This window comes from Trichoderma evansii (genome assembly GCF_050947405.1).
Source record: "Trichoderma evansii strain SZMC 28006 chromosome Unknown GGI43scaffold_29, whole genome shotgun sequence".
In the NCBI taxonomy this organism is placed as follows: Eukaryota; Fungi; Ascomycota; class Sordariomycetes; order Hypocreales; family Hypocreaceae; genus Trichoderma; species Trichoderma evansii.
This window is the reverse complement of record NW_028145177.1, coordinates 1-27,340: the sequence shown is the minus strand read 5'-3', so window position 1 is coordinate 27,340 and position 27,340 is coordinate 1. Positions and strand designations below refer to the sequence as shown.

Genomic DNA, 27,340 nt, shown 5'->3' with positions numbered 1-27,340 from the left:
TTCGTCTTCCCTTGATAATTCACCCCATTTATTTCGAAGGTGCCGGGGAAACGGCAAATGTTGGTCGCACGAATCTGCTCACAGTTAGCACACCACTGACTCATTTCTTCGGGCGGAATTCGAGACGCACCTGTCGCTGTTGTAAACCTTTGTGTTCTCGCCCAACAGCTCCTTCTCACGCTTCTGGTCGGCCCAGTATCGTCGGACCTGATCACGGTCTTCTTCGGCCTGGAGGAGGGGGATCAGGTGAATGCGAGCCCACATCTTCTCACGGGCAAGCTCGCTAAGAGAAAACAAAGTGGTCAGTTTGCGAGGTTTTTATATCCAGGGGCTGAAGACGTACTTGGCCTCCCGAATACCGCCGATCAGCTTGTACCAGCCGTAGCCCATGACGGCGCCCATGCCGAGGAGGAGGATTCCAGGTCGGAAGCCCTTGGCGGGCAGGTTTCGCTAAATAGTGCTGTTAGTTTAGTCCATTCTTTGCCCTGTCGCACGCCTCAAAAGAACATGATATATATGCACAAGGTATATATCTCGATTGTCGCAGCCTCGAATCGGGATTGCAGATACTCGTTTCTCACGCCACAATCCCACGCCGACATCAAACGACGTCCCAATCCCAAAAAGTAACAATTGATTCCACAGCAGCAGCATTCACAAGCTCCCCATCGCAACGCACCTTGTACTGGACGGGCTCGTACCCGCCCCGGGGGGGCATATCTTGAGGCATGATGGGCGGTTGTTGCGGTCGATTCGGGACGATGGCGGGGTCAATCGCGATGCGGAAAAATTGATCAAAGAGTCGCTTCGTCAATCGGAATAACGGCCAGTCGGGCTGCCTCCGCTACGCGCCGGTTTGCAGTGGAAATTCGAGATTGTCTGGCGCCGAAGCTATGATGGAGGCTCTTTTGCAATGAAACTCCTCTCAGAGGTTGACGGTGCGGCTTACATAATGCATTTCGTGGTGGGGCACAGCTTTGTCCATGGAGGCAGGAAGGTCTGGCTGCCACTTGCTGTTTGGTTGACTGTGTTTATCTTATCTGTAGGTAGCTTGGTCTAATACTAAGATGTATTCACCGCATGTATGTGTATACATACATCTCTTCTACTTTTGTTAACCATTCCAAATATGTCCAGCTAAAATGCTTCTCCTTCCCATATGAAATCAGCTCCCGGAAATGACCAATGCGCATGACATCCAGGATCATCATCAGGCAGCAGATCGACTCTCTTCAGCGCCCGTAAGCGACACGCACCGCACAGCATGTGAGAGCGAAGCAGAGAGCCGTGGACACTCAAGGACTGATGAATGGAGGGATGCAATGCAATGCCACTGACTGACTAGCAGGCATACATGCGTCTAAGCTATGAAGAAGGCAGAATGCTGGCCTTTAGGCATCATCGCCCTTAGTTCGCCTCTTGCAGCCGCATAGGATGGTTAAGACAGCGCAGAGTTGCGCCGCAGCAAGCCACACCCTGGGATGGCCTAGGACTTGACCACCAAGTCGCAGAACGCAGAGGCAATCAGATTAATTCTATTGCTCATTGCCCTGCGTAATATGGTATCGGTATCGGGAGCCTCTTATCTGGCGCCGTCGGCCTAAAGCCTCCCTGCTGGGGCGGAAGCCATCGCGGGATTTTGACCAGCACAAACAGGCGGCCTATGCTTGTCTGACACGGCAATACTACGATGCAAAATGATTTATTGCTCCGCCTTCTGCCCGACCACGGAGTGGTGTGGAGTCCTATTCAGAGATCCCCCATTGTTGGCGTCCACACGCTGGCTTCAGTGGCTTGCCGTTGCGTGCTTGACTAGAGCTCGCCGCATTATCGCAGCCATGTAACGCAGCATCCGATAAATCCAACACGCGATGCCCAGCCTCACCTTGCCCAAGTCCCCACAGCGCCTGTCTTTGGCCTCTGTGCTGGGCCCCGCCCGCGCCTGCTTTTGCCACTGCTCAAGCCATTTCCGCTGGGATCCCGATCATACCCGCCGTTCGCCGCTCTACCCTGCGGCTTTAGCTTCATTGTCGTGCGTCGCGGATCGACGTATGATACGGACGTTTCTGGTCTCCCCGGATGGACAACCCTTGTAAATGATACCCTTCGGCCCTCTTAGTCCATTCGGCGAGAGCGTTGCCTTGTTTTGCCTCCTATCGGATTTGCATCTTGTTGGACAGCTTTCGTGAGGTGATATGGGGTGATGGGCGCGATGCTCTGATGCTCGTCAACAAAAGGACGCAGGCCCCGTCTTAAACTTTGCACGAGTTTCCTATGTGATTTCATCCGTGCGTTTGTGCCTGACTCATTCTGTTATTCAGTGTTTTTCTCTTCTTTTCTCTCCTTGTCTTCCTTATCCATTGTCTTGTTTTGCCAACTTTCAACTGCAAGTGCCATTTGTGCAGGATTGACTCACTCATACTTCCCATCTATGGGACCATTATCGAATCTATCAATAGGGGAACGATAGGCGACAAGAGAAAGAGGGAAAAAGAAGAAAAGAATTGCCATATAATACATCATGTATGGAAATTTCCAACGAATTTCATATCCTACCCACAAGAGTCCGATGGACTGCGATACTGCCCATCGAGAAAGCGACTGGGTTCAGGCGGCGAGCTTGGATCGCACCTATGTTTTCCAGGTGGGCGAGTATGGTGTTACGCGCCAGCAGAAATTAGACCTACTACAAAAGATATTTTGGCCTGCCTTGGCCCGTTGGGTTATATCAAGGCAGCAGATTCTGCCTGGCGGCACCATCCTTGGCGGCTGGTGGCGCGCGGACATGCAGGGCATGATGGACTGGTATCGCGAATGCTTCCACATGACAGCCCGCTGGGAAGACGCCATTATTGCACACACGGACGGCATCTGGAGGATAGCTCTGGAGACTTCACCCTGGCGAGACTGGCCCGAGTTTTTCCTCCTGCTGAATGAACCTGTTGTAGACGGCAACGGGCAACCTGTGAGAGATGACACCGGTCGCATCGTATACAAGGACCGAGACCCAACTACTGATGGCATGGAAGATGCGTTCTTGGACCTGTGGGAGGCAATTGCTAATTCGCGACCCCTGGCGGGCTTTTCTAATAATCTTACTTCCAAGGATGGTGTTATGCTACTTGGACCACAATCACACGCGACAAAAGATTTGTGTGTATGATTGATTATTTTCGGATCTTTTCTTTTCTTAACGTTTCTCTACTCTAAGCGAGCGCTGCAATGACAGGATATTGGGTATTTTTGGGCGTTTTAGGATTTTCTTGGTCTGCTTGCGAACTAGTTACGATTATTTACGACACTGGTAGACTCTTTTATGAGTAACCAATATTATTAATTAGCTGGCTAAACTCTTATCCTCATCTTCTTCCACCCGTGCTGGAACCCATGCATCGGTTCGCCTTAGCTATAGTAAACATGACGTAACATCCAGAAGCATTATATCAAAAGTGCGATTTAGCTTTGCATTCTTCATTCTATAGCGCGAAATCTATTCCAGCCAATGATAGGACCACAGTCATAACACTCAAGAAGCACCCAAAATCTCCCTCCAACTCATTATCATCTCATCAGGTTTTCATCGACTCCATGAAGTATGACGAGCTAGATCCAATTCCTCGAGGAAAAAAAGAAAAAAGAAAGAGAAACCAAGCATTAAAACTCAACTCTAGGGTCTGTATGCAGAAATCCTGTAACCCGCTCATCCAAAAAAAAAAAAAAAAGTAGTAAAGAAGTAAAAAAGAATAAAATCAGCCCAAAAAAGACATACTCATCAAGTTCCATCTTATTATGCCTTGCCTGACGCCTTGCTATTGTTTCCCAATGCTACGCCATCCAAACCCTCACTTAACTTGGTCGTAATCACGTCTGGATCCGGTTCATCGCCGCGGACAAATGTCCAGCTCTCTTCCGTATCTTCGTCTTCTTCTGTTTCTAAATGTCCGTCTGTATGCTTAATCAGGCTCTTTGCATATTCCATATCTCGGTAAATAGACTGAATGGCAGTTTCAACACCGCTCTCCTATATGACTGTTAGTATACTTATCAGAGATGAAGTCAGGAAGATGATAATTACCCTGCGAATTTGTTCACCCAGCTGCCGAGCTTTGACAATCATCCGCTCGTTACGCGTGACTTCCCAAAGAGCTCGGCCAAACGATTTCGTTCCCCACTTCTTAACCCAAACACCAACGCCTAGGTCTTCTACACGACTGGCAAAGAAGAATTGATCTCCAAAGAAAGGCCGGATGATGGTTGGTATGCCGGCTCTCAGACTGGCACCGGTGGTACCGGATCCACCGTGATGCGCTGCGGCATCAATCTGTCGGAATAGCCAGTCGTGTGGAGCAGATTTGATAACGTGAATCTCTGGAGGCATCACTGGCTCTTCTGCGAGTGGCCTAGTGGGTTCGTCCCTTCCAGTGATGCGATCAGACCATCCCTTGGAGAGAATGCATCGGACATCAGCCTTAAGGATGGCGTCAATCACCTCCTGGGTCATCTTGACCGGATCGTTGACGATAATCGAACCGAATCCGACATACACAATCTTTTTGCCGTCGGCCCTTGCTTTCTGAATAAAGTCTCGCAGTTCTTGAGGAGGCTCATAGTCACCGCCTTCGTCCAAGAACCAATAGCCAGTAACTCTGACCCAGTCTGAAAAATCCAGAGGTGGCGCAACAACACTCGGGCTAAAATTGTATAGGAACGGCACCTTGTTAGGCTGCATCTTCTCTAGTCCAGTATTTGGCAATCCGAGCGTCTTGTTCCTCCATCTGTTGACCTGATGAGCGGTAGCTTTCCAAAAGATGTTGTCAAACATGACATAGGTCATATAATTGTAGGCACCGCCCATCTTGTTTTCGGGCATAATGAAGGCATGGGGGTACGCTCGTGTTCTTGTCCATGGCATCGTGAAAGCCCTGAAATACGGAATCCCAAGTTTCTCTGCAATGTGAATTCCCGCCATTGCTGATGGCGACTCGATGAGAAGTTCAGAGCCTTCGCAAGCCTTGTAAGCGGAATCAAGAAGGTCGTCGAGCCAGCCACGGAAAGTCGCATTGGCTTCCCGTAGGAATGAAAGCGTAAACGTTCCATTCTCAATGCACAAACGCATTAGCTCTCCCGGATCACCTTCCACACATGCAAATTCAATACCATGAGACTCGATCCAGCCTTGGAATTCTGCATGAGTGGCAATCCTCGGCTTGTGGCCGTCTGCTAACAATCCCTTGCACAATGCGATATAAGGCTGAACATCGCCTCTGGAACCGATTGTAAGGCATGTGATCTTCATTGAATGCGGTGCCTTGAACTGGATCACAGATGTTTCCAGGTCATCGCCCAAGATATTGGCGGCATGAGTCACGGCGGTTGACTGCGGTTGCTGAAGTTCGCGGTCTGCAAACGTCTCTTGTCCTGCCAGCTTCAAAGCCTCCCGCTCTGCGATCGCAGCAGTTGCTTCCTCTTTGGACGCATGTGACAATATACCAGATCCTTGGAGATTGCGATCGATTTCCAGGCATTGCAGCAGTGTCACTGCACAGTCATCGCGAATCTCGGCTTGTCGGAATTCGAAGAAGAGCTCTTCATGACCACGAATAATAACGACCAGACCAGAGTATCCAAAGCGAAAACCCTTCTCTTTATGCGCATTCTCAATATCTTTCAGGGGAAGAATCAACTTCGTCCGAGTGCCAGGGAGCAAGCTTCGGAAGCAAAAATATCCACCACTGAGATAGATTTTACCATACAGCGGCAGGACACGCATAATGTATCCGAAATAGGTAGCCTGCAGCCTTTCTGTGTCAGGGAGTGCAAAATGCGCTCGAAATCGTTCATTAGATGTCTTGATCTGTCCGTCATCATCCTCTTCTAGATCATCTTCGTCGGGTCGTAGACCAGCAGGTTCATCATAATGCTTGCGTTCGCCTTTCCACATGCCGGAGACTTTTTCGACATAGCCCATGGATTCCGTCGCAAGGAGGGTGCTCATCCGCTTGCTTGTCTTGTTCAGGTAATCGGCAAACGCGCCAGCTCGTTGTAATGGATACGCGCCCATTCTTGTAATGCTCTGTAACGTTGGCGTCGACACTCGTGGGAGGTCAACAGACCCGGCATAACCTGATCCTTCAGCATGGCTTGCCGTATGATCAGCCGGTTGAAGATCTGACGAATTTTTTGACTCCTTGTCGTCACGGATAGAGCTTTGCGAGTGTCTCATCGTTGGATTCTGGAAGACGTCGCTGCCTCTGAGAATCTGACTCGCAGAAGGATCTTCAAAAGCAGATTCGTTGAGGCTGGCGAAACTTGGTTCTTCCATCGATGAGTACAGGTTTGATTCAGATGATTCGAGTATCCGTGATGATACCCTTTCTTCACCCTGATGGCTACTTTCTGATCTTTTATTGTCGCTGGATCTTCCTCGAGAACTCTCGTGACTGTCTCTCTCTCTCCCGATTGCGTCGAAGCTTGAATGGGGACCGTCATCGCCACTAGGATATGGGCTTGGACTTGTGGAGCTGCGTGATGTTGACTGCTCAGCTGCTTGTCCACGGCCGGAAAGCTTCGTGGTAAGTGCGCTATCCACGCGAGTTAAATTCCGGAATGCGCTTCCCGGGGCACGAGGCGATGACGAATTTGAAGACTCTTCATGTTTGGCAATGGCTTTACCAGCCGTCGGGCCCTCAGCAGATGCGTCTTCTACCAAATCCTTGATCACGTTTATGGCCTCTTTACCATAGTTGAAGAAGGAGAAAAAGTACTGTACAATTTGCATATTAGGACTCCATCCTCTGAAGCTTGTAAGAGAAAAAAAAAAAGGGAAATCTCACCTCATCAATAGCAAAAGTTTCGTCACTATCCATGACTCGAATCTTGCACGTATCCGAAAAGTCCATCATTTGCGAGTCTTCGACATCGATGACGTTGTTAATGGGAATAGATATTTTGACGCTGTCGCCGTCATTGTGACTTCGGAAAATGACTCTCTGTAAACTCTTCACCCACTCCTTGGCACTTGGAGCACTCTCGGCTCTGAAGTTGTAGGTGCGATGGCTTGTTACCACTGAAAAATGCACGCCTTCCTTGTCTCTGTCTGTGATGCTAGCAGAGATGCCAAAGCTGAGATCAATGTGGCCGTGTGGAAAGTATAGGTTCGTGGAGTCCTGGTAGTATGACAGTACGTCGCCTTTGAGACGAAACCAGTAACGACTGTATTTTGGGTTGCGTTTCCCGCTTTTTGATAGGTAACCGGATTTGGTAACGGATTGCTAAATATTGTGTGAGTAAAACCTGCTTCGCATAGGAAAGGGGACGGGAGTTAGTCTTACTGTCTTCTTTGGAAGATATGCATAGAAGCAAATGTGCTTCGAAGTGATGTATAGATAGCCTTGTAGCAATACGCTTTTGAGCAACCAACACGGATACTCTATATATGATTGGTTGTTAGTATTAATTCCAAGACAAAAAGTCGGGCGCAGCACAGACGAACCTTCTATAACACGCTCTGGCTCATCAAACTCAAATATTTCCATTAGTTTCCTTGCCAAGGCTGTGACATGGCTTCCGTCTCCCTCCTCTTCTCGCTCTTCCTCCCCTTCGTCTGTTCGATCAGGACCGGAAGAGTCTCTTTCAATATCAATGTCAAAGCTGGACCGGCTGGCCATCTCGGCCTGGGCCTCCAGCATTCGGCTCATGACGGGTGCTACTCGGAGATCCTCCTCCTCATCACCTAGTTGTTGAGAGGGCTTCTTGGGAGAGGGTGGTTCACTAGGCTCGCTCTGCTCGTCCACCTCTTCCGTAGGCTCCCACATCTTGCCGGAGCCTTTCCCGGGCTTGCTCTTCCTTCTAGGCAACGAGGCAAATGACTTCAAGAGCCTGTGACCGGAAAGCTTCTTCTTATGCCCCAACCGTTTATCCTTGGCAGGGAATGACCCTAATATAGCTGTCTGGGAGAGGTCGTGGTGCCGCGAGCTTAGTGGTTTTAAGCGGCCCCCTTCACCTTCACCTTCGTCGTCTTCGTCGCTGCTGCCGTCGTCAAAGCGAGTGTTGAAGTCGACCCGAGATCCTGCGGCGGCAATCAAACCAAAGATGCTCTGGTTCATATTCACAGCCATCGGGCTGGTCTGAGAGAAGCCCACATTCTCGCTTGTGTCGTCGTCGCTGCCTTGGAGGGGTTCAGGGAGCTCGGCCGTGAGTGTCGAATCGTCTCGCTGCAGTGCGGCAGATGTCTCGCCGATGTGAGGCAGTCCAGCGTCGTCTTCGCCGCCAAGGCTGCCGCGGCGGGGAGTAGGAGTCGTCGCCATGGTGGGTGCAGGTCGAAGTCAGTTCCAGCCAAGGCGATTAGAGTTGGGGGAGCGCCAAAAGCGTGTCCGCCTAATTCAAGGTCGCCTGGCGATGCGGAGGCGTAACCTTTGTTGAATGGGTCGTTTGCGCCGCAGGTCAGCAGCGAGTTGGAGATGACGGCGGACGTGCAGGCCAGGCAACCGCCTGCTCCGCCAAACGCCGTGGGAATATGTGAGGCACCAGCACTCCACTGAAGAGGCGACCTGGGGATCAGCGCCTACTGCGTCTGGGGGGATTCGTGAGGTTGTTGGGAGGTGAATGAGGCCGCTTTCATTGATGGCGCCTCAAGGTCCGCTAGATAAGGTTCGCGAACTACCCCCCAGGTACTCACGCAGCGTACACCGCTCGCTATATATAAGTACAAGGATACTTGGATCAGCGCCCAGTTAGCGCATGGAGCTCGGTATCTTGGTACGACAGTGCGAGGAAGCCTGGTGTTGGATGGCAGCCCTTGAGGTAATTCGTCTGTTCTGGGTATACTTGGTATTACTGCTTGTCTCGCCCAGTGACAGCTGATTCCCTCCGCAGGGAGCGTTATCGATAAGGGTGTGCGGCTGTTATCTTGGGATTGTCGTCCTCGGTCAGATTGTTAAAACAAATCAAATCACCGTGAAGTTGTCGTTAATATGCTTTCAATCAGGCCAATGGAAGCTGCGTGGTTTATCTCTATATGATATTATAGTGCTCGGGCGGCAACCCGGCGCAAGTCACACACATCGGCGACCTAGCCCAGCCCGTGGCTCTGCCTCCACCCACGCCTCCCATGTGATATGATCATTAAGAGTTTACGATGTCAGGACTACGGGCATGACGTGCGCTGTAATTCCTAGTACTGTGATGTGCACAACAGGTGATGAGGTACTTATTAGTTATGACTCCTGGATTTCGATGGCAAGTTTCTATGCTTGGACCCGTGGGTGCCTTGTACTACTGCAAGGAGGTGGAAGCGCTGCCTGCACCTATCTATAAGGCACATGTACCCAGTGTGTTGTTATTAATGGAGCATGTTCACTTGCTGCGCTATTACTGCAAGACAGCAGAGATTGCGCTGCCGGTTTGATCTCAAAATCGTAGACCCAGTCCGAGTACGAACCAACAAAGACATAAGAATAAAGAGCCGGTGCCACCAAGGTGCATAGGGGTCACATTCACTGCGCTGCCTCTTTTATAAGCTGAGCATGGCTAACCCCTGTCGTAAGACAGCCTCTCTACCTCAGGTATTAGACATGGAGTCTTCCCTTTTCGGTCCTCAACTGAATACGTCGTTTTCGTTTTCGTTTCGGCTTTTCATACATTGTCTACTGTTTCCAATATGGCTGTCTATAACATAAGAGAATGTGCCTCTCTGCTCGGTATTCGCTACAGTGACGCTCAGCTGATCTACGTCTCTTTAGTACCAACGTGAGCCGGTTCTACCGCACTGCCACACGAGTAATGCGCTTAAGCTTTGGGGGCCGCCGAGCTGACTCACCCAAAGCATAGAAGAGTAGATAATCCATATATCTGCTGCTTTGCTCTGACACATGCATAGTTTCCAGAAACGGACGAAAGAAAATATTAATTCTGAAGAATGAACCTTAAAGCTTTCAGTGCTTCTAGCGTTCAATCGGATCCATCGGAGGGCTTCTTGGCGATCTGAGAGGCTGGTAATCCGAGTGTATACAAGTATTTAGCTTACACTGTCTACTAGAGAATAAGCCATCTACTTAGGACAGTCGCCCGCTTTGTTAAGGCGTGTGCGGCCATCTTTTACAGGCTATATCATTTGTGCTGATTTTTGGTTTCTTTATATATTTATTTCTTTATGCTTAAAAAAGAATATGCTAATATTTTTTCCGACAGACACGTTACAGGTGCACTGGCCTCGTTGATCTTTGTGTAATAGCAACCGAAAATTATCGCGATGCAGCTAATAGTGAGGAGTATCAATTAGCGTATCGTGGGGAGCTCACTATCTACGAGTGTGGGATAGCATTCGCATGTAACGTCACAAACTAATAGGCTGACTCTAATTCAATAATATCTTCTGCTATGAAAACCCATCAAGAGAATAAAAACAACCTCGTTTCTTTACAATAATACACTCTTCAGCATTGCTTTCGCTGCCACTGCAAAATCACCTCTTACAACAATGTCCACTCCAAGCCCCATATTCCCCGCATCCCTTTTATCTAGCGATGTCGCAGCAGCTCTCCCGGATGGCTACACGATCAGGCCTCTGGAAAAGGGAGATTACGCCAAAGGCTTCTTAGAATGCCTCCGTGATCTGACATGGATGGACAATGTTACCGAGCAGGAATTCAACGAGCGGTACGATGAGATTTCGCAACCCCCCTATTATTACCTCGTGATTGCACAAGGAGACCGGATTGTAGGCACTGGTGCCGTGATTGTTGAGAAGAAGTTGTAAGTTTTTCTTCAAAATCATAAACGGAAAAGCCCTCTGTAACTAATTGGTTATACTGAAGCATCCAAAACCGCACCACTGTCGGCCATATTGAGGAGATCTGCATCTCCAAAGACCAGCAGGGAAAGAAGCTGGGATTCCACATGCTCAACGCTTTGAACTCTGTGGCGAAGAACGTGGGATGCCGGAAGACAATTCTTAACTGCAGTGAGCACAACATTAAGTTCTACGAGAAGTGTGGTTTCGAGGTTTCCAGCACCGAAATGAAGAGGGAGTTTGAGCAGTGAAAGGGCCTTAATTAAAGACTATTCTTCATCTGGGCAGCCGCAACTCATAGACAGAGAGTAGATGTATAGCTCCTAAATAGACAAAATCGTTATGTATTTAACAGGCTCCTCTCTCCTCTGTTGCCAGTTTATGTACAAGTCTAGAAATCCTCGTTGCGCGCGTTACCAAGGCCTCGGACTTTCCTCCTCAGCAAAACTTCTCCGCCATTGTCGACAATATTCATAATAGAATAGCCAGTAAAACATGAATTATTATTCATCAATGCTCAACAGCAAACATTAAGATTCGCAACCTCATCTCTCGTAAATATTTTAGCCAAAGTCCATTTACTGCCATAAACAGAGCTTGCCGCTGGCAGTGCCGCCTGCTACCCAGTTTTTGCTTGGGTGAAAGTGAGCCACGGCCGGAACAGCAGAAATGCCATCTCCTCCAAGCTGAGCCAACTGGCTTCCGTCGGAAGCGTAAACATCGACAAATCGGTTCATGTTACCAATAGTAAACTTCTGAATGCCGTCTTCCGGGTTCTTTTGCCACTGTGGTTTCAAGATGGTTACCCATCTGCCTGTCTGATTGTTATGCTTGACAGTGTGTGCGGGTTCCATGTCGATGCTTTGACCTGGCTTCCATTTCGAAGCGCCGGAACAGTCATAAATTTTGACCGTATCATCGTACGATGAGGTGGCGATGTGCCCGCCAGCACTCCAAGAAGCGTGCGATACTGACAAGCGTGATTCATGCTCTCCGAGTAAAGAAGGGTGTTTCGAATCCCCTTTACCATTCATCTTCCTCAAGTCCCAAATCTTCATGGTTCTATCTAAAGATGCGGTTGATAAGAGGTACGGATGGAGAGGGTGCATAGAAAATCCTCCGATTTTTTGGTCAGAGAGATGCCATAATTCCAGGCTGTCGGGTACTCTTGTGTCGTATCGGCCAACAGAGCCATCTAGTGTTGAGAAATACAACATATTTGGTTCTGCAGCAGGAATCTCCAATGTCGAAATGGGTAAATCCTCGTATTTACTTTTAGGAGCAAAGACTTGAATAGAGGTGCCTTTTTCCAAATCAAGTTTCCGTATCGAAGAATCGTATGATGACGAGTATATGGCATTTACGTCTGCTTGTGAAAATGCAAATGAGGTGATAGTTCTCGCGTGAACTTTGAATGCTGATATGACGGGATCTGGGACATGTTCGTCGTCGTCATCTACCTCAGGGGCCGTCTGCGAACCATCGAATACTCCCATGGCGCCTTCTTTGTCTCCGGCAAACACAATTGGTTTGTCTTCTGTCGGATGGAAGCCCAGTGCGTATACTCTTTGTGGGGTGATTTTGATATCTATATATGGCTGGTTATTAAAGTTGTTTTGAAGAAAAAGCAGCATGAAAACTTACCATTGGGAATCCAGTGCTCGTACAGCTTCAAGCCGCTCATTTGTGACCGTAGTTCCTTCAGATTGGCATCGGTAGTCTCTTTTATATCATAGTCTGAAAATGTTCGCACGCCGGGTTGCGCTCCGCGAAAGATGCCCTTTAAGCCATCCATGCTACTTGTGTATTTTTTGCCGTCAACAACAATGTCACCCAAGTGCATATCGTCGCCACTACGCAGTCTTTTCGCCTTGCTTTCCGCAGCTTGATGTTCCGATTCGACCTCTAGTTTCCTCTTCAAGACGTCATCGTCTGCAGACACACCGGCAAGGCGGGAGCTCATGCGGGTGCCTCGCCGAGGCTCTCTAACAACCGGTTCGGCCCTTGTCCTCTTGCGCGGGGCGGATGGTTTGGATACAGGTTTGTCTGGTATAATGTTTTTTGCTGTAACGGAGATTTCGGACAGAATAGCTTTGTTTGCAGCAATGTTCTCCAGACGGCGGCGCTCGAATGCGCTGAGGCCGTCGCTTTCCTTCTTAGGAGCCATGGTTGGTACGATGTTGGACAATAATTCGAAAGTAGAAGAAGGAAATCTGGTATGAAATTGAGCGTGTACAAATCGCAATTGTCTGATGTCCAAGAAAAAAAAAAAAAAGCTGATTTAGCACTTCGCGCAGTCGCAGGCAAATGTGAATGGCCGCTGACGGTGGATTGAATCCGGAGCTGAATTTAGAGAAATCGCGTGGCACCGCGTCTTGGCCGTTAATTGTCTGGCGCGAAGTCACGCGCATCAATTACCGACTAAATTAGGCGGCACTCTTAGGAATCAAACCGCCTGCGCAAAATCCATGATGCAGTCCACCGAAGATTAGCCGTGTAAACCATCTGGATGAGCATTCAGTGATGCTCCAGATTTTTGAAAATTTCGGCGCTGAAAGAATTGAGTATCGGCATCTCTAATTCAGGGACTCTGCGCTGCGTTTTGTATCAGCCAGCCATGTCGTCAACCATGCTTCCGTTTTTATACCAAACTCGAACCCTTCAACGGGCTGCCAAGGGTCCCCTTGTGGCGTTGACCTCTGCTCGTTTGATGCACTCTACACGACGGCCCAAAAAGCTTGTAGACAATGCCATCCCGTTTCAATGGGAATCCAAAGAAGACCAAGAGCTGGAGGGCGGCAACTCAGAACGAGTTTCCACCATCACGCCTTCTGAAGCCCAGATATTCAAGAAAATTTTCAGCGAAATCGCTGAAGGCAAAATGCCACCCGTCAAAAGTCGGTCCCCAGTTCAGCAGAGTGTTACTGATGCACCTGCTATAAGCGGCGAAAGAGACAGCCCTGGCTCAGCCCGCGCACTGGCAGAAAAGGCCCGCATCACTGAGTTCCGAGAGAAGTTTTTGAGCCGATATCCCAAGTCGCTCCAAAACACTGCCCAAGTTGCACTAGGCCTGTATGAGGTCAAGCCACAGGCCTCGGAGTCTGGGCAAGAAGCCCAGTTGATCGAGTTGGACGGTGCTGATGAGGCTACATGGGCTGAGCGCACAGAGCGTGAGCTTGCCAGAAGCCAGGAGTGTGAGAGAGTAGAATCTCTGATGAAGCAATGCAAGACTGATGCAGAGCTATGGAGCGTCATGGAGAAGGAAGTTTTCTCTTTGCCCGAAAAGCTGCACATCGCACAGACAAAGCGAAACGCAAAAGGCAAAAAGAAGGCTTCCCGGCAATCGAGTGCACTTGTGGAAGATGCCGAGGCGAGTCTGTACCAGGAACAGTCAGCATTGGAAATGGCCTCGCAAGATGAAGAGCGAGTGATGGATATCCATGGCCCGCTCTACTCTCGATTCCTCAGCACGGCCTTGGACCTCTTTAACTCGGCATTCGCTCGACCTTCCCCATACATATTCCAGATCCTCCCCCGCATTAAAGAACTCGGCTTACCATCCTTTGTCCTCGGTGTCTCGACACCGTTTTATTCCAAGCTGGCGGAGATTCATTGGCATCGCTTTGGAGATGCCAACTCTGCACTTGATATGCTGGAAGAGATGAATTCTGCCGGGCTATTTGCGAATAAAGAGGCAAATGACCTTCTTTCGCAGCTGCGCAACCATCTGCATGCCTGCACTTGGGGCGGCCAGGGCCCTTTTGTGATGGCGATGATGGAATCTTCTGAATTTGGCAACGCACTGATTCAGAGGATAGAATTTATAGAAAAGATGATTGAGCAGTCGTCACATGACCGGTTCAAAGACCCTTCTTTTTGATGGACTTTGGAGCAGCAACGACAATCTCTCTGTGTTATGGCTTTTTGTCCTCTTTATCTTTTCTAGAGACGCTTATCGTTTTATTGCCCGGGGCACCTCCAACACTCATCAGAGAGAGCTCTAGCCGTAGCTGGGCACATGCGCCGTAAAAAGACGAATTCAGCTTGTATCAACACCAACTTACGAATTTATGACCACGCAGCGTTTTCATTTTTTGTACAATGTTCTTTGTGCAATACACTTATACATATAGACAATATCATCTTCTCTCTTACCATATCCGGCTGAAAGTGCACACATTGCTTTGGAACTATTGTGTAGCTGCAGCAGTAGTATCACCCTCGTCTAGCGTGATAGACGCACCTCATGCGCATGTATGTTTCACTCGGATTCCTTCCCATGCCAGGTGGGATGCCGTGATTGGATCTAATGCAACGGGGGGCAAAGATACTCTTGACCGACTACTCCAGCTGGACTGCTATTCGCCATCTTCGCACTGTGCCTTTGTAATATTGCTGTTGCTTGCGTCCATCTCCTGCATGAGATGCAATGCAATCACACCATCTCAGGGCACTTTGAATGCAGCTTGAGATGGATCTGGTCAGATGTTTACTTTTATATATCCCGCAATCTCGATGAGATGCTGCTTTTAGAGTAGATAAATAAATCATGGCTACCCAAGATTTGCGCTAAATCTACTCTCTCTCTCCCACGATTTATATGTCATTACATCATTCAGACTTATATCATTATCAAAATTTTACAACATCGCAAAACTTCTCCCAAGAGCCAGAACCAAAAAATGCTCAACATGGGTACATTTCGGCACGAAGATCGTGTTGGTCGTTCTTCTTCGCCCTACCCAAGACCGCACCTGTTGCAAATGCCGTTGGAGGTTCGCTTCAAAATCTTCTATGAGCTATGGGAAGACCAGGACTTTGACCTGCTCATGGTTATTAAAGATTATGAAGACAGGCACAACGATGAAAATCCCATCACTCTCGCCTCTATTGCCTTTGTCCACTTCTCCAAAAACACACATTGGCCGCATGAAAAGATACCGTGGGATAGATATGCTCCTTGTCTTGGCAAAACCCAGAGTCTCTGGTTCAATAGGCGGATACATGGGGGTACTCGCAGCAACAAGAATTATTTTAATGTTTTCAACTTGATGATATCCTGCAAGCAGTTGTGGGAAGAAGGAAGTCTTGCGTATTGGGGCCAGAAGCAGAAGCAGCTTCAATTAGCCATTACCCCAGAATTCGGAGAAATCCCACTAGGTGATGAGGAAGAATTTTCTATGCCTCAATCTACAAACAGTAAACTCTTAGGCGGCGTCATAGGACAGAGTGTTAGGAACTTGACACTGAGATTCGACGATAAAGTGTTGAACTGTCGTGCAACTCGTTGCGATACTGTACCCGGAATAATGAATTGCAAACGCCATACGGACGCTACTTTTATGCCAAAGCTTCAATGGGCTCGAGATACCATCATGAAAGCCCTAAGGCTGTTTACCAACGTCACAAGTCTGGTGCTGCTTATCGAAAACAACCGTATATATGACTTATACAATAACAATGGAATCTTTGGCGAAATCATGGAATTCATTAAAGAAGAGAGGCCCATGATCAAAGTAATACGAATTAAAGGCGGACAATGTGCAGATCTCGTGAAGCAGTGGAATGTTGAGCTCGATGCCTCTGTATCGGGAACCGCCTGGTCTATGAATCCTTGCGTCCCAACATGCCAATCGAAGAAATATAGCGACCATACAGATAAGTTCGATACGATGCCCCGAGAAGTCGACCTGCGTCCAGACTTTTCTTGAATTTAGTCAAGCTTTCAAGATGTGCGAGGATACTGCGGTGGTCGTTTATAAAGAGGACAGCAAAGGATTAGATACGCTATATATAGGCTAGCTAGAGGCTCTTACACTGAGATCAGGCCAAATTTCTATAATGATATTATTTACGATAGAAATTATTATTCACACCCCAGTTTCGTTGTCCAAGACCCCAGCCACGACCCAACAAGGCAGCCAATCCACACATAAAAAATATTTAACTGCCATATACACTTGGAGGCAGTAGAGACAGTGCGGTAAATTCGTGACATCATCACCGCTTGGGTGCTGGATAACGAAACTGGGGTACTGAATAATAACTCCCTTTACAATGCTGTCTGCCTTGTATAAATTGCATAAACCGTGGAATAGACGTTTATTTTATTCTTTTTATTTTTCTGGAATGTCCTTGTTTTAAGAGAGCGTCCAAGTTTTCCATCTTTTGTCTTGATACAATTGGCGGAGTACAACATCAGTGCGGGTTACATCAGCAAATGGACTCAAGCTTTGTACATTAGCTCGATGAACCATCTCAACATCCATTTCTCCTTCTCTACTAAAACATCTTGTGCTATCGGATATTACGAGTATTCTCGCCATATCAACGGCCCAGTCAAGTAGGTCTTCTTGGGTAACTTCTGGGTTACCGTAAACGTGCCTCTTATGCCCCCACAGCCCAGCTCCATCCGTGGACAAATACCTGGAGGTTTCTGCGATATAACCTGGCCCTCCCCATTTCCCATTAATAGCTAAATCGTAAGCCGCGCGCACGGTGGTGCTAACAGCGTGGTCAGTTGTAATTCCAGCCACAAGGAGCGTTCTAATGTTTCTCTCTTTTAACAAAGATTCCAGAGATGTATTGTTGAAAGCGTTATAACTACGAGAAGTTATAACTATCTCATTAGATGATAAAACAGACGGGTCACCTGGCTCAGACGAAGCAGCAGGCTCAGACGAAGCAGCAGGCTCATTAGAGCCGTCTGGCCTCTGCACTAGCGGGACCGAACACTCTAGGAAGTCCATGCCATTCTTCTCTTCGCCGTTTACGCCATAAGGGCCGACTTTGCCCGGATACAACGGTGAGTCAAACGCCATGGGCTTCAGTTGGACGTGGATGATGAGCGGCAGCTCGTCCTCAGGAGTTGTCTCGGAATAACTGCGAAACTTGGCAAGGAGACTGGAAATGTTTCTCTCGTAGTCGGGGTTGGAACTGTTGCCCCACCAAGGATCACGATATCCGTATTGACTATGTATGATGAGAAGCGCCGTAGACCTCCATACTGGGATTGGCGGGGCATAGCGAGCGGGCCAGGAATATTGCATTACCGAAGGTTGACGCAGCATTTTGTTTGAGATTGTCTTGTGTAAAGTATATCAATCGATATTTTGAAGTAGCACCTCTCGTCGAGCGGGGCTAAGTTCATATTTTGCTTCAGAAATATGTGTAAGCCAGGAGCCCACTTAGTTTGGTAAGCTGATGAGAAGATTGTAGGCAGACCATCGCATTTCTGTGGACTTTATAACGCGAAGAAAATGTTTATAAAGTACTCAGTAAAACTCATGTTCGATGAAAATACTCTTTTTCTCTCCTTTTTTGGAAGCAGCTCTGAGTCTTCGCAGCCCCGGAAAAAAAGGAGCTACACATACCTAGGTACTCGCAGCCTTACAGGCCGTAGCATATATGCAAAATGTCACATCTCTACTTTGGACCAATGACAGAATTCAGTGAATTCGATGAACTGGATGCTTTTATGGTCAATAACGTGCCTAATTGTATCTTATTTCATATGGAGGTCTTGTAGGGCAAAGCCTGCTCGGCAGTTGGAACTTGGAGGTGCAGATTACATGTGACATGCTTCTAGGTCGCGACTAACACGAGACTTGGTCGGTCGTATCATAAAAACGAAAATTTGTGAAAGTTGAGTTTCCAGCTCCCTAATTGCAGGACCTGTGAGAAACTGTGGCGTTCGCTTTATTTCGGCAGATGCTTCTGAACCCAGAGCACACAGTGCGTTTGCTATCTTGAACAAGGGTTCCATGTAATCGGCTGAGACCCCTGTTGTTTCCTCCCAAAGCTGGATTTGTATTTAGGCTGGGGGATCAATGCCGGGCAAGCATGCACGGTTCAGAGGACCCGATGTACTCTTCTCACTGCTACCCTCCTAACGAAAATCCAAGGACATTGGTTTGTCTTATACAGGCTTATGCTTCGGTACTTTCTCATCGAGCTGCCTGCTTCGAAGTTGAAAACAACTTTAGGCATCTCACCATGCCCAAACTAAACAAGAACCCAGGATGAAGAAAGCACAATAGGCTCCTAGCCGTAAATTCAACCTTGTTCATCAAGACTCACTGCCGGATCCCACCGCTCCGCCCAACCCCACCCCTCCTAGCCAGAAGCAGTCTCATAATGCACTTGGATCCTCAGCCTCACCACTGCTAGTTGCAGAAAAAGAAAACAAAGGCCCCACCCACTCTAACTGACATTCTGCTGGTTATAGGGGGTACCTGAAAGCTCCAAAACACCACGACGATACGCGGTCGCGAAAAAGAATCTGCAGTAACATCAAATTCTATCATCACAAAAATGCCGCTCCAACCTCCTCCAATTGATAAGTTTTTTACATCAGCAGATGAAGCTTTTAAATTCCTTCAAGACCACGCGAGAGAGGAAGGTTATGCGCTTGTGAGAACACGCCCTTCTTCATATCAAAACAACGTACCACGTCGCTATGACATTGCGTGTGTATGTGGGAATGGCCGGTACCAGCCACGGGCTGCCGGGCTACGTAAATCAAAAACAAAACGCACAGGCTGCCCATTCAAGATGAAGATTGTGCAAAGGAAAGATTCAGGCGATCGTTGGGTTCCAGGAATTATTTCCAGCGATCACAATCACGACGCAAACTTGGCAATCAGTTTTCCTGAACACCGGCGCGCTGCCCTGACTGATGCGCAAAGAAACAACATTGAGGTGCTCCTAGAAAACACAAATCTCACGGCAAAAGCAATCAACGAGATTATGAAGAAGCAATATCCCGATCTTCTTCTCATAGAGAAAGATATCTGGAATATACGACAAAAAAGCCTGCGAAAGAAAAGGTGGATAGGTGCAGCAGACCTAAATGCGGAGACGACGGAAGCGCTCAAGAGAGCAGGGGTCTTATAGCTCGAAAGCCACAGCTGCAGCTATAGTCGCAATCATTCACGAATATTGTGGCCCGAGCGATACGTGTACCTACTTCTCTCTTCTTTACACTCAGGCCAATAAGACGCTGGTTGATGGGTGATGCTGCCTCGTATACACGTCTCGACATAGACTTTGTCCCGGCTTAGACTTTGGTATCGAGGCAGCTCAGCGACCTGAGCCGCCGATGACTAAAAATATCAACCTTGGGCTGAAGCCACTATACAGGCATTAGGATAGCTCCTTTCTAAACAAGCCTTCGCGTAGGAGCCTATCCTTGATGGCTTCAGTGCAATTTCCACAATGCACTTCATCCTTCATGCCCGGCGGTGGCACCGTATGAGTCAATCTGCCCAGCAAAAGCAAACAGGACAAGCAGCCTATAGACTCCCTGGTAAAAAAGTCAAATGCAGTTAGTATGAGGGGATATAGTATGATTTATGCAGTAGCCGCAGCTCGTGACATTGAGTGAGCATCTGTTTGGGTGTGTTCAGCTTAAGCGATAGCGGGCAGAATTTTGATAGGTGATCAAATGGCGGAGAGACACGACTGCAGGGAGGACGCGTTTTGGTCAGTTTCGACTTATGCAAGCCAGCCTGCTCTGTGATTGATGTATCATGCCATTGGCACCACCATCCTCACATTGCTTATCCATCCGCTTGCAGTGACTATCATCCGCACGAGCCGAGCTTTTAGGCCTCTTGTGCTCTTCCATCTCGCTGCCAGATTACTATTGTGATCTTTTTTTAGACTTGAATGTATCTTCTTGGATGACTTTCTTATCTCGTAATTTGACTTTGTACAGCCTTCTGGTTACGCAATGAATGGCGTTGCACCAAGGATGATTTGGGCAAAGCTGCTCATCACTGCAAGCCTTTATCTACTACACATTAGATGCGGCTGAAATTAGCTTACAGGCCAGAACAAGCTCGTTCCAACGCTAGACAGAATATGCTCGACCGCATCCTCTGACAAGAGCCAATGGCCATGCTCGGGCTCTCGCGCGTGGATCTAGGCTTATTCCTGTCAATGGCAAACCCGACAGCCACTGACAGCTTTGCAGGCTGGCTTTTTGAAACCCCTAGGCATCATAGGTTGTCAGTCCGCCTTGAGACAGACTATCCCAGTCCTAAAATGAAAGGATTGTTTGGCTTTGGAGCTAGAGCATTCGTTTACATGCACCTCAAAGTATATAATGGGCGGCAGATGTCCTCAGTGCCGGCGTTGGCTTCTTGACTTTCTTGTCCTGGAACCTACCAACACACTTTCTCTAATAATACTTAAATCTCATTCTTATTCACCTCTTGTCACTCATTTACTTTGTTTATAACCTCTTGATACCCAACACCCACCACCCGCCATAAACATGTCTGCGCCTACTGAGACTGCCGTTGCCCCTGATGCGGCCCCCGTTGCGGCCCCAGTCCAGGCTCCTGTTCAATCTTCTGCGCCTGCTCATTCTAGCCCTATTAGCAATGATGATGTGAATCACTGGAAGGATCGTTTCAACGACGTCTTGTCTCGACCTGGCGACCACATCAACTCCAGATCTCCAGCCGGCGCATCTCAGTGGTCTTCTAGCCTCTTCGATTGTTTTTCACCAATTGAAACCTGCCTCCTCGCATGCTATTTGCCTTGTATTGTGTTTGGTAGGACGCACCATCGCGTTAATAAGAGCGGCAAGTTGGAAGGCTACGAGCCAGTTAATACCTCGGTATGTCTTATGTTCAATACTGTGTACTTCAAGCCGCCAGCAACGTCATCACGCCATGCTGTTGGCTACACGGGTGTAAATATCTTGACTAACAAGTTCCGCTCTTCAAGTGTCTTCTTTTCTGTATTCCTGGTCTGCACTGTATCCTTGCGAGCATGCAGCGCGCCTCTATCCGCGAAAAGTACAATCTTGAGGGCACCTGTATTGAGGATATGGCCAAGTCCTACTGCTGTGCTTGTTGCAACCTCATTCAGCTTGACAAGGAGTCAGCACATCGCGAGGCTCTCTTGAACAATGTCAACTCCGAGCAGTACAAGTCAAACACCGAGGGCATGACGTATCCCGGAGCCAACTAAGGCTGAATCTTCCACTGAGCCAGTTTTTAACAGCGCGGAAGAATTATTCAATTTGATCGAGGTTAATGGTAATAGTGAATGACTGGCATGTTCACTAACTTGATGGAATGTGTGGATGTATACCCCATTAGTTCTAGTGTTATAATTTCTCTTCAATCTTTAGAGTTTCTTCTAATATGCAACTATATTCAGCCCCAATTCCTGCAATACTGAGATGCTAACGTGACTTTTTCCTCTCCGTTTATTAAGATACAGCTACGTTCAAGTTTGTAATTGTATTGCTTGGCGAATCTTTGACAACTTACGCTGCCTTACTTTGTTACGCTTCGAAATGGTATAAGTGACTGTCAGAGCGATGCATTACAGTCTTGTTCAAAACCACGAAATTTTTATTAAATGACGAGTTTCCAAGTCAGCCTATGTCACTAATTTAACACAACGCCGCTAATCTCAAACGTCTGCACCTGTCCAGCAGAGAAAGGCACAGAAAATTGTCCGTTGTTGATCGTTATATCCGTATAGCTCTGGTATTGGTCTCCTCCACCTGTTTGAGTGCTCCATCTTGGAACTGTTGCGCCATTGATGCCTGGAGTCTTTGCTGAGCTAAGATTGAAGGTGATGGTTTGAGAGCTATTCCAGCTTGCGGAAACAATTACGAGTTTCTGAGAACCAGCGTCGTATGCTGCTGCTGTATTGCCATCCAGAGTTGTTAAAATCTGCATTCCGGGCCTGATATGGCGAGTGAATTGTGCAAGAACAAAATATTTGGTGCTTGCTGATGAGAGTGTCAACGCGTCATTGTCGCCGGCGATGAGTCCCCAGCCTGGGATATCAATGGCTTGCCAGTACACCCACGCAGTAGGGTGAAGCCAGACGAGGTCAAGCAGCAGGTTTTGATACATGCTAGAACCTGTACCATCTCCGTCTCCATATTCCGAATTCCATAATCTCTTCCCAGCTGCGTTAATAAGGGTCCAGAGGATGTCTCGTCGCCCGCCGCTACCCTGATAACCATGCACATTGACACGCGTCACTTGGCTTTGTACAGAGCTGCCCAGGCCAATCCAGGTCGTAATAGCCAAATCATACCATGACTCATCTGAGGCAGCAATAAAGGATGATAATCCTCTTTGAGAGAGAGCAGTTTTGAGTAATGGAATAACTGTAGCCATGGTCGATATATCAAAATGACAACCCTCTTGAGTACCGGAAGGTCCCCAGGGTGAAGTAGGCTCATTGAAGGCCTCGACTGACTGAAACGTGATCCCCCAGTTCTGGCTGGCATACTGGGCAACGTTGGCAAGATAGGTGGCATGTGTTTGATAATTCCAGGATTGTAGATTATCCAAAATCGATCTTCCTGACGGGTCGTGATTGTAGTCTGACCACCAATTCGGCGAGTTACTCCTTCTTGTTAGCATGATAAAGACCTTCTTCTCACAGTAAACTTTACCTAAAAAGTTCAAAGATGTTTGCGCCGTTTGCTTTGGCTTTCTGCAGCATAGCGCGTTGGTTGGCGTCGGCGTTCCAGTTCCAGCTTGACGAAGTAGGATCGGAGCTACCCCAATCAAGCCAATAAGTATCAATTTGCCGAGAAGGCTTAATATTCGGTGAAACTACCATGCTGGCGCCATCATAGGTATTGTTGCTACTTGCGCCGGCATTGTATCGAGCAATATTGAAGCCTAAGCCTGGCAAAGTTTGGCCATTGATGGATTGGCTATTCAGACTGAAGAATAAACTGGCCAAGTCATCTCGATTACCAAAAGCTTTCGCCCACCAAGCAAGAGATACGCCCCAGCCTTCCCAGGTACCCCATGTTGTTGACGGGTCGAGTGAGAGCGTCGTATCAGCCCCGGCTCTCTGGGACAGCAGAGCAAGGGTCAATGATGAGAAGACAACTGTTCGCATGGCTACCAAATGGGAAATTATCGATATTACTGTGCATATAAAGAATAATGCAAGTTTCACATTAGAAAGCCTATTGTTGCTGTTGGACGGCTCGTTTTTATATCCCGTATAAAACTTGACGCTATCATTAGGCAACAATTTGCGATTCTAAAAGATCCATCGCATTGCTGTAATTTCTGCAATGCAACACAAAGAGTATCATTAAAAACACATGACTTTAATGCTATCCTTGCCAAAGGCTTGTGAAAACGCCGAGGTCACTTGTTTAGGCAAAAGTGAGGGGAGCGAAAACGCTTAGAGCCTTCCTATTTGCGCGGATCTGCACACGCTATTTTGGGCGCATAATTTTTCATAGTCTAGTTCAACAGCATCGCGTTTGTCAACAGAATAAATCACAATGAAAATTTGAATACACCCAGGAATAATAGCGGTGAATGGCTGGGTTGATCTGAGGAAATGAGCTCTCATAAAGCAAATTCTATGGACAATCCGTATTGTTTATCGCTAACAAAAGGATGCACTCTTGTGTTAAAAACCTTCATGAAGACAGTAAAAATGGAGGTGGTTAAAATAATACACCTTCTGGCTGATCTTTCGGTCGCTCGACAGCAAGCGCTCGACAACCCATTATCGCATTCATTTTTATGAAATACCTCTGAGAAAGCCATACACAGCTAATCACTATTGATCATTCGTTCTTAGCACCAGCTAAATTTGATTCGCCAATACTAACTCTCTAAGTTTAGAGACATATATTACATGGCACATTACATTCATATCTCTGCCATATGCAAACATCTAAGGGTTGACATCCCATGCGCTAGAGTTCGTTTGCCAAGGATTTTGGCCCTGTTCAAGTCCGACGAAAGTGATTAGCTTTATATTCCAGACACTTATATCGCATGATGAAGGATATTCATTAATAGCTTGGTAATCGAAGTGAAATTGCATTTCTTCAGGTTAGACAAGTCCATCAATAATAAAAAATCGATATACTTGCCTTTAATCTATTCAAGATTTATTCTGGCGATGAAGAAGAAGAATCAGAAGATGAATTTTTACAGACGGAGGAAGTGGTGAAGATAAAGAAGGAAACGGGGAGGAAGATGAGATGATGACGACGAGTAGGATAGCCCTATTTATCATTAATGAATTGGCGATTTGTTCACTGTGCTGTATACAATTTTTACGGTTATGTTATTCTGATACTGTCTCGCAAAACGGCCGCCGCCGCCCCTACTCCCGTTCTTGCCTCTACACAGGTTATGTATGGTCACCGAGCCGTTTATTGCCGTGGGAAGTGAGGAGCAGGTAGACGTTGCTGCTGGGATAACATCTTATCTAGTATTCTTGCTTCGGAACTAATGGATCGGAATAGAGAGAGTTGGTGGCAGGGGGCGTAACCGCACACCACACCAAAGAAAGAGGAGAGACAGGAGGAGAGAGACAAAGCAGTACTTTAATTCACTTTCCTCTACCCTACATGATTCAATTTTATCTAACATCCAAGGAATGGAGAAGAGAGAGAGGACAATATTCTCCCCGAAGCTTGGCCAAATTTCCTCAGTTATGTCAAACAGTTGGCTACATGCACGTGTTGCCGCCGACGTATTTCACCATGTCGCGTATAGGACGGCAATCGGCGGCGGCGAATATAATCTTTCACTGGTTTGTATACGCGCCGCACTATATATGTACCCGAACACACTTCAAACCCATTGCCAAAATGTGACATAATTTTACCCCAGATTCCGCCAGTGACCCGAAACCCCCTTGGTGCGCGAAGGTTGCGGAGTTTAGTGGGGTCGCAAGTATTTGACAGCGGCCACCACTAAATTGCCCGACTGTCAGCCCTATGTGTGGATAAAGTGACGCGCTAATACGAGACCTATAGATGTAGGCGATTTATCTATTGATATGACACGGCGCCCAATATCACAAAAAGATGAACAGGGAGAGAGTATGAAGATTGTACAAATCAGAACGATTTGGACACTACAAGTACTAATGCCTCAGGCAATATCCAGAACAGGCACCTGCCAGATACAAGCTCGCGTCGAGGCGAGTCTCCCAGAAAAGCGCCCATAGTACCAAATTCGAAACTCCATGATGGCGGGCAGTTTTTCTACTAGGTACTAAGCTAATGCAGCTAGTAATTAATGTGAGCATCTATATAAGCATTTTAGTAGATTCATATCAATTTAGAGACGCTGCACATACTGTTTTTACCCAGAGCCTGTGTTCAGACAAAAGCAGACTGCAACAATGACATTTTTTTTTTCTAGAAAGGAAAAAACTGACAGCTGCTGCCTCGAGGGAGGCGGTGTAGTCGGGCAGAATGAAAATGAAAAGGCTCTGCCGCTTCGCTTTTTCTTCTTCTTGATCACTTCAAGGACAGCCAGCTTCATTGCTTCGACCAAAGCTTCGACATTTGTTTTCGTTGACACTACCTATTCCTCCTTGACCTGGTTGCTTTGAAGAGATTCATTTCGTGACCATCGTGATCGATATTTATTTTCGTTAAGTATAGCACAGCGCCGCTCCACAATTGGAGCGTATTGACATTCTTTCTCCCTCTCCCTCTCCCTCTCCACCCCCCCCCTTCTCTCTCTCTTTTTTTTCCACAAGTGTGAGAAGAAGTGACAATGCCAACCCAAAGCTTTCATCGACTTCTTCAATAGTCGAGTTCGTCTATAGAAGAAGGAATCGCCGCAGTCCCCTCTCCTGCCTCTGGGCACCGGATGAAAGGTAGGGCCTCGAAGTCCCAAGAGGCTTTGGTCCGCGCGAATACTGCAAACGCAGTGACTGGATCGGCAGGGTTGATATCAAGTCCCCAGGCTGATCTGGTCGAGAAGGTCATTCCCGACTCAGATGATGAGTCGCGAGAGACACTTCGGCCGGGGAGAGTGGTTGTCGACTCCGTGAGGGAGTCGACTTTGCGCTACCCCAAACCTTTGCCAGAGACTCTGTCTAAAAGGGGGAGTCAGCAAAGGAAATGGATAACTATGAGAGCGAGGTGGAATCAGTTACTAGCAAAAGCTTTATAGACGAGACAATGACCAGTCTAACTTCTTTGCAGATACTCCTACAAAAGAAGCAGATACTAGCAAATCAACCTCTCTCCTCCAATTTCCAGCAAGCTTAGCCCTTAACGGCCCATATTTTCTGCTGCTGCCGCTGCCAACACTCGTATGAAGAGGGGCTATGAATACTATGGATAGTCTTTGGTAAAGACAACAGAAGTTGCCACCAAGAAAGCTTGTAAAGAGCTTCCTGTGGTAACTCTGCCAGTTTAAATGGCCAATATGGAAGCCAATGAGGACAACCGCCAAGCTGTAACGTCTGGTTCTCCCATGAATCGGCGAAGCTCTGACCGGGCTTCAGGACGAGTGGCTCTGAGCAAGGATCAAGCTCCTGTCATTTTCACATCAGCAATACAGGAAGCAGCAAAGTAGAGATGCCAATCTCGATAGTAGGGAAGCTGTCGATGTTTAGAGGAAAGATGAGGACAGAGTCTTGGCGCTTCTTTGTCGGTAGGTTGTGGCCTTATTCTCTACTGTCTCTACTGTCTCTACTACCTCTACTACCTCTACTACCTCTACTACCTCTACTACCTCTACTACCTCTACTACCTCTACTACCTCTACTACCTCTACT

At 47.6% G+C, this 27,340-nt stretch overlaps 10 protein-coding genes across 10 annotated transcripts; 5 read left to right on the top strand and 5 right to left on the bottom strand.

The window, feature by feature from the left end:
- Positions 1 to 28: 28 nt before the first annotated feature.
- Positions 29 to 730, bottom strand: GGI43DRAFT_388022 (NADH-ubiquinone oxidoreductase subunit GRIM-19; the record flags this gene model as incomplete). Its single annotated transcript, XM_083204004.1, has 4 exons — positions 29 to 74; positions 131 to 283; positions 344 to 450; positions 680 to 730. The coding sequence occupies 4 exons, from the start codon at positions 728 to 730 to the stop codon at positions 29 to 31; spliced, it is 357 nt and encodes a 118-aa protein (XP_083055985.1).
- A 1,060-nt stretch (positions 731 to 1,790) lies between these two features.
- GGI43DRAFT_227209 (uncharacterized protein) lies at positions 1,791 to 3,475 on the top strand. Its single transcript, XM_083200468.1, has one exon. It carries the CDS (start codon positions 2,522 to 2,524, stop codon positions 3,161 to 3,163), a length of 642 nt encoding a protein of 213 aa, XP_083055984.1. The 5' UTR covers positions 1,791 to 2,521; the 3' UTR covers positions 3,164 to 3,475.
- A 312-nt stretch (positions 3,476 to 3,787) lies between these two features.
- Positions 3,788 to 8,306, bottom strand: GGI43DRAFT_425868 (uncharacterized protein; the record flags this gene model as incomplete). Its single annotated transcript, XM_083208559.1, has 5 exons — positions 3,788 to 4,021; positions 4,076 to 6,763; positions 6,834 to 7,271; positions 7,332 to 7,429; positions 7,493 to 8,306. The coding sequence occupies 5 exons, from the start codon at positions 8,304 to 8,306 to the stop codon at positions 3,788 to 3,790; spliced, it is 4,272 nt and encodes a 1,423-aa protein (XP_083055983.1).
- Positions 8,307 to 9,970: 1,664 nt separating this feature from the next.
- On the top strand, positions 9,971 to 11,204 carry GGI43DRAFT_227281 (acyl-CoA N-acyltransferase). Its single transcript, XM_083200469.1, has 2 exons — positions 9,971 to 10,752; positions 10,815 to 11,204. Exons 1-2 carry the CDS (start codon positions 10,478 to 10,480, stop codon positions 11,038 to 11,040), a joined length of 501 nt encoding a protein of 166 aa, XP_083055982.1. The 5' UTR covers positions 9,971 to 10,477; the 3' UTR covers positions 11,041 to 11,204.
- GGI43DRAFT_416682 (WD40-repeat-containing domain protein) lies at positions 11,147 to 13,160 on the bottom strand. Its single transcript, XM_083207333.1, has 2 exons — positions 12,434 to 13,160; positions 11,147 to 12,377 (listed from the first exon to the last, which is right to left on the bottom strand). Exons 1-2 carry the CDS (start codon positions 12,954 to 12,956, stop codon positions 11,368 to 11,370), a joined length of 1,533 nt encoding a protein of 510 aa, XP_083055981.1. The 5' UTR covers positions 12,957 to 13,160; the 3' UTR covers positions 11,147 to 11,367.
- A 339-nt stretch (positions 13,161 to 13,499) lies between these two features.
- Positions 13,500 to 14,669, top strand: GGI43DRAFT_425866 (uncharacterized protein; the record flags this gene model as incomplete). The annotated part of the gene is made up of 1 exon (XM_083208558.1): positions 13,500 to 14,669. The coding sequence occupies one exon, from the start codon at positions 13,500 to 13,502 to the stop codon at positions 14,667 to 14,669; it is 1,170 nt and encodes a 389-aa protein (XP_083055980.1).
- Positions 14,670 to 15,480: 811 nt separating this feature from the next.
- Positions 15,481 to 16,500, top strand: GGI43DRAFT_388016 (uncharacterized protein; the record flags this gene model as incomplete). The annotated part of the gene is made up of 1 exon (XM_083204003.1): positions 15,481 to 16,500. One exon carries the CDS (start codon positions 15,481 to 15,483, stop codon positions 16,498 to 16,500), a length of 1,020 nt encoding a protein of 339 aa, XP_083055979.1.
- A 214-nt stretch (positions 16,501 to 16,714) lies between these two features.
- On the bottom strand, positions 16,715 to 18,066 carry GGI43DRAFT_227590 (cysteine hydrolase family protein). The gene is made up of 2 exons (XM_083200470.1): positions 18,014 to 18,066; positions 16,715 to 17,945 (listed from the first exon to the last, which is right to left on the bottom strand). Exon 2 carries the CDS (start codon positions 17,857 to 17,859, stop codon positions 16,930 to 16,932), a length of 930 nt encoding a protein of 309 aa, XP_083055978.1. The 5' UTR covers positions 17,860 to 17,945; positions 18,014 to 18,066; the 3' UTR covers positions 16,715 to 16,929.
- Positions 18,067 to 20,347: 2,281 nt separating this feature from the next.
- GGI43DRAFT_416678 (PLAC8 family-domain-containing protein) lies at positions 20,348 to 21,954 on the top strand. The gene is made up of 2 exons (XM_083207332.1): positions 20,348 to 21,416; positions 21,527 to 21,954. Exons 1-2 carry the CDS (start codon positions 21,069 to 21,071, stop codon positions 21,770 to 21,772), a joined length of 594 nt encoding a protein of 197 aa, XP_083055977.1. The 5' UTR covers positions 20,348 to 21,068; the 3' UTR covers positions 21,773 to 21,954.
- A 189-nt stretch (positions 21,955 to 22,143) lies between these two features.
- On the bottom strand, positions 22,144 to 23,805 carry GGI43DRAFT_416672 (glycoside hydrolase family 5 protein). The gene is made up of 2 exons (XM_083207331.1): positions 23,226 to 23,805; positions 22,144 to 23,176 (listed from the first exon to the last, which is right to left on the bottom strand). The coding sequence occupies exons 1-2, from the start codon at positions 23,681 to 23,683 to the stop codon at positions 22,198 to 22,200; spliced, it is 1,437 nt and encodes a 478-aa protein (XP_083055976.1). The 5' UTR covers positions 23,684 to 23,805; the 3' UTR covers positions 22,144 to 22,197.
- Between the last annotated feature and the right edge of the window lie 3,535 nt (positions 23,806 to 27,340).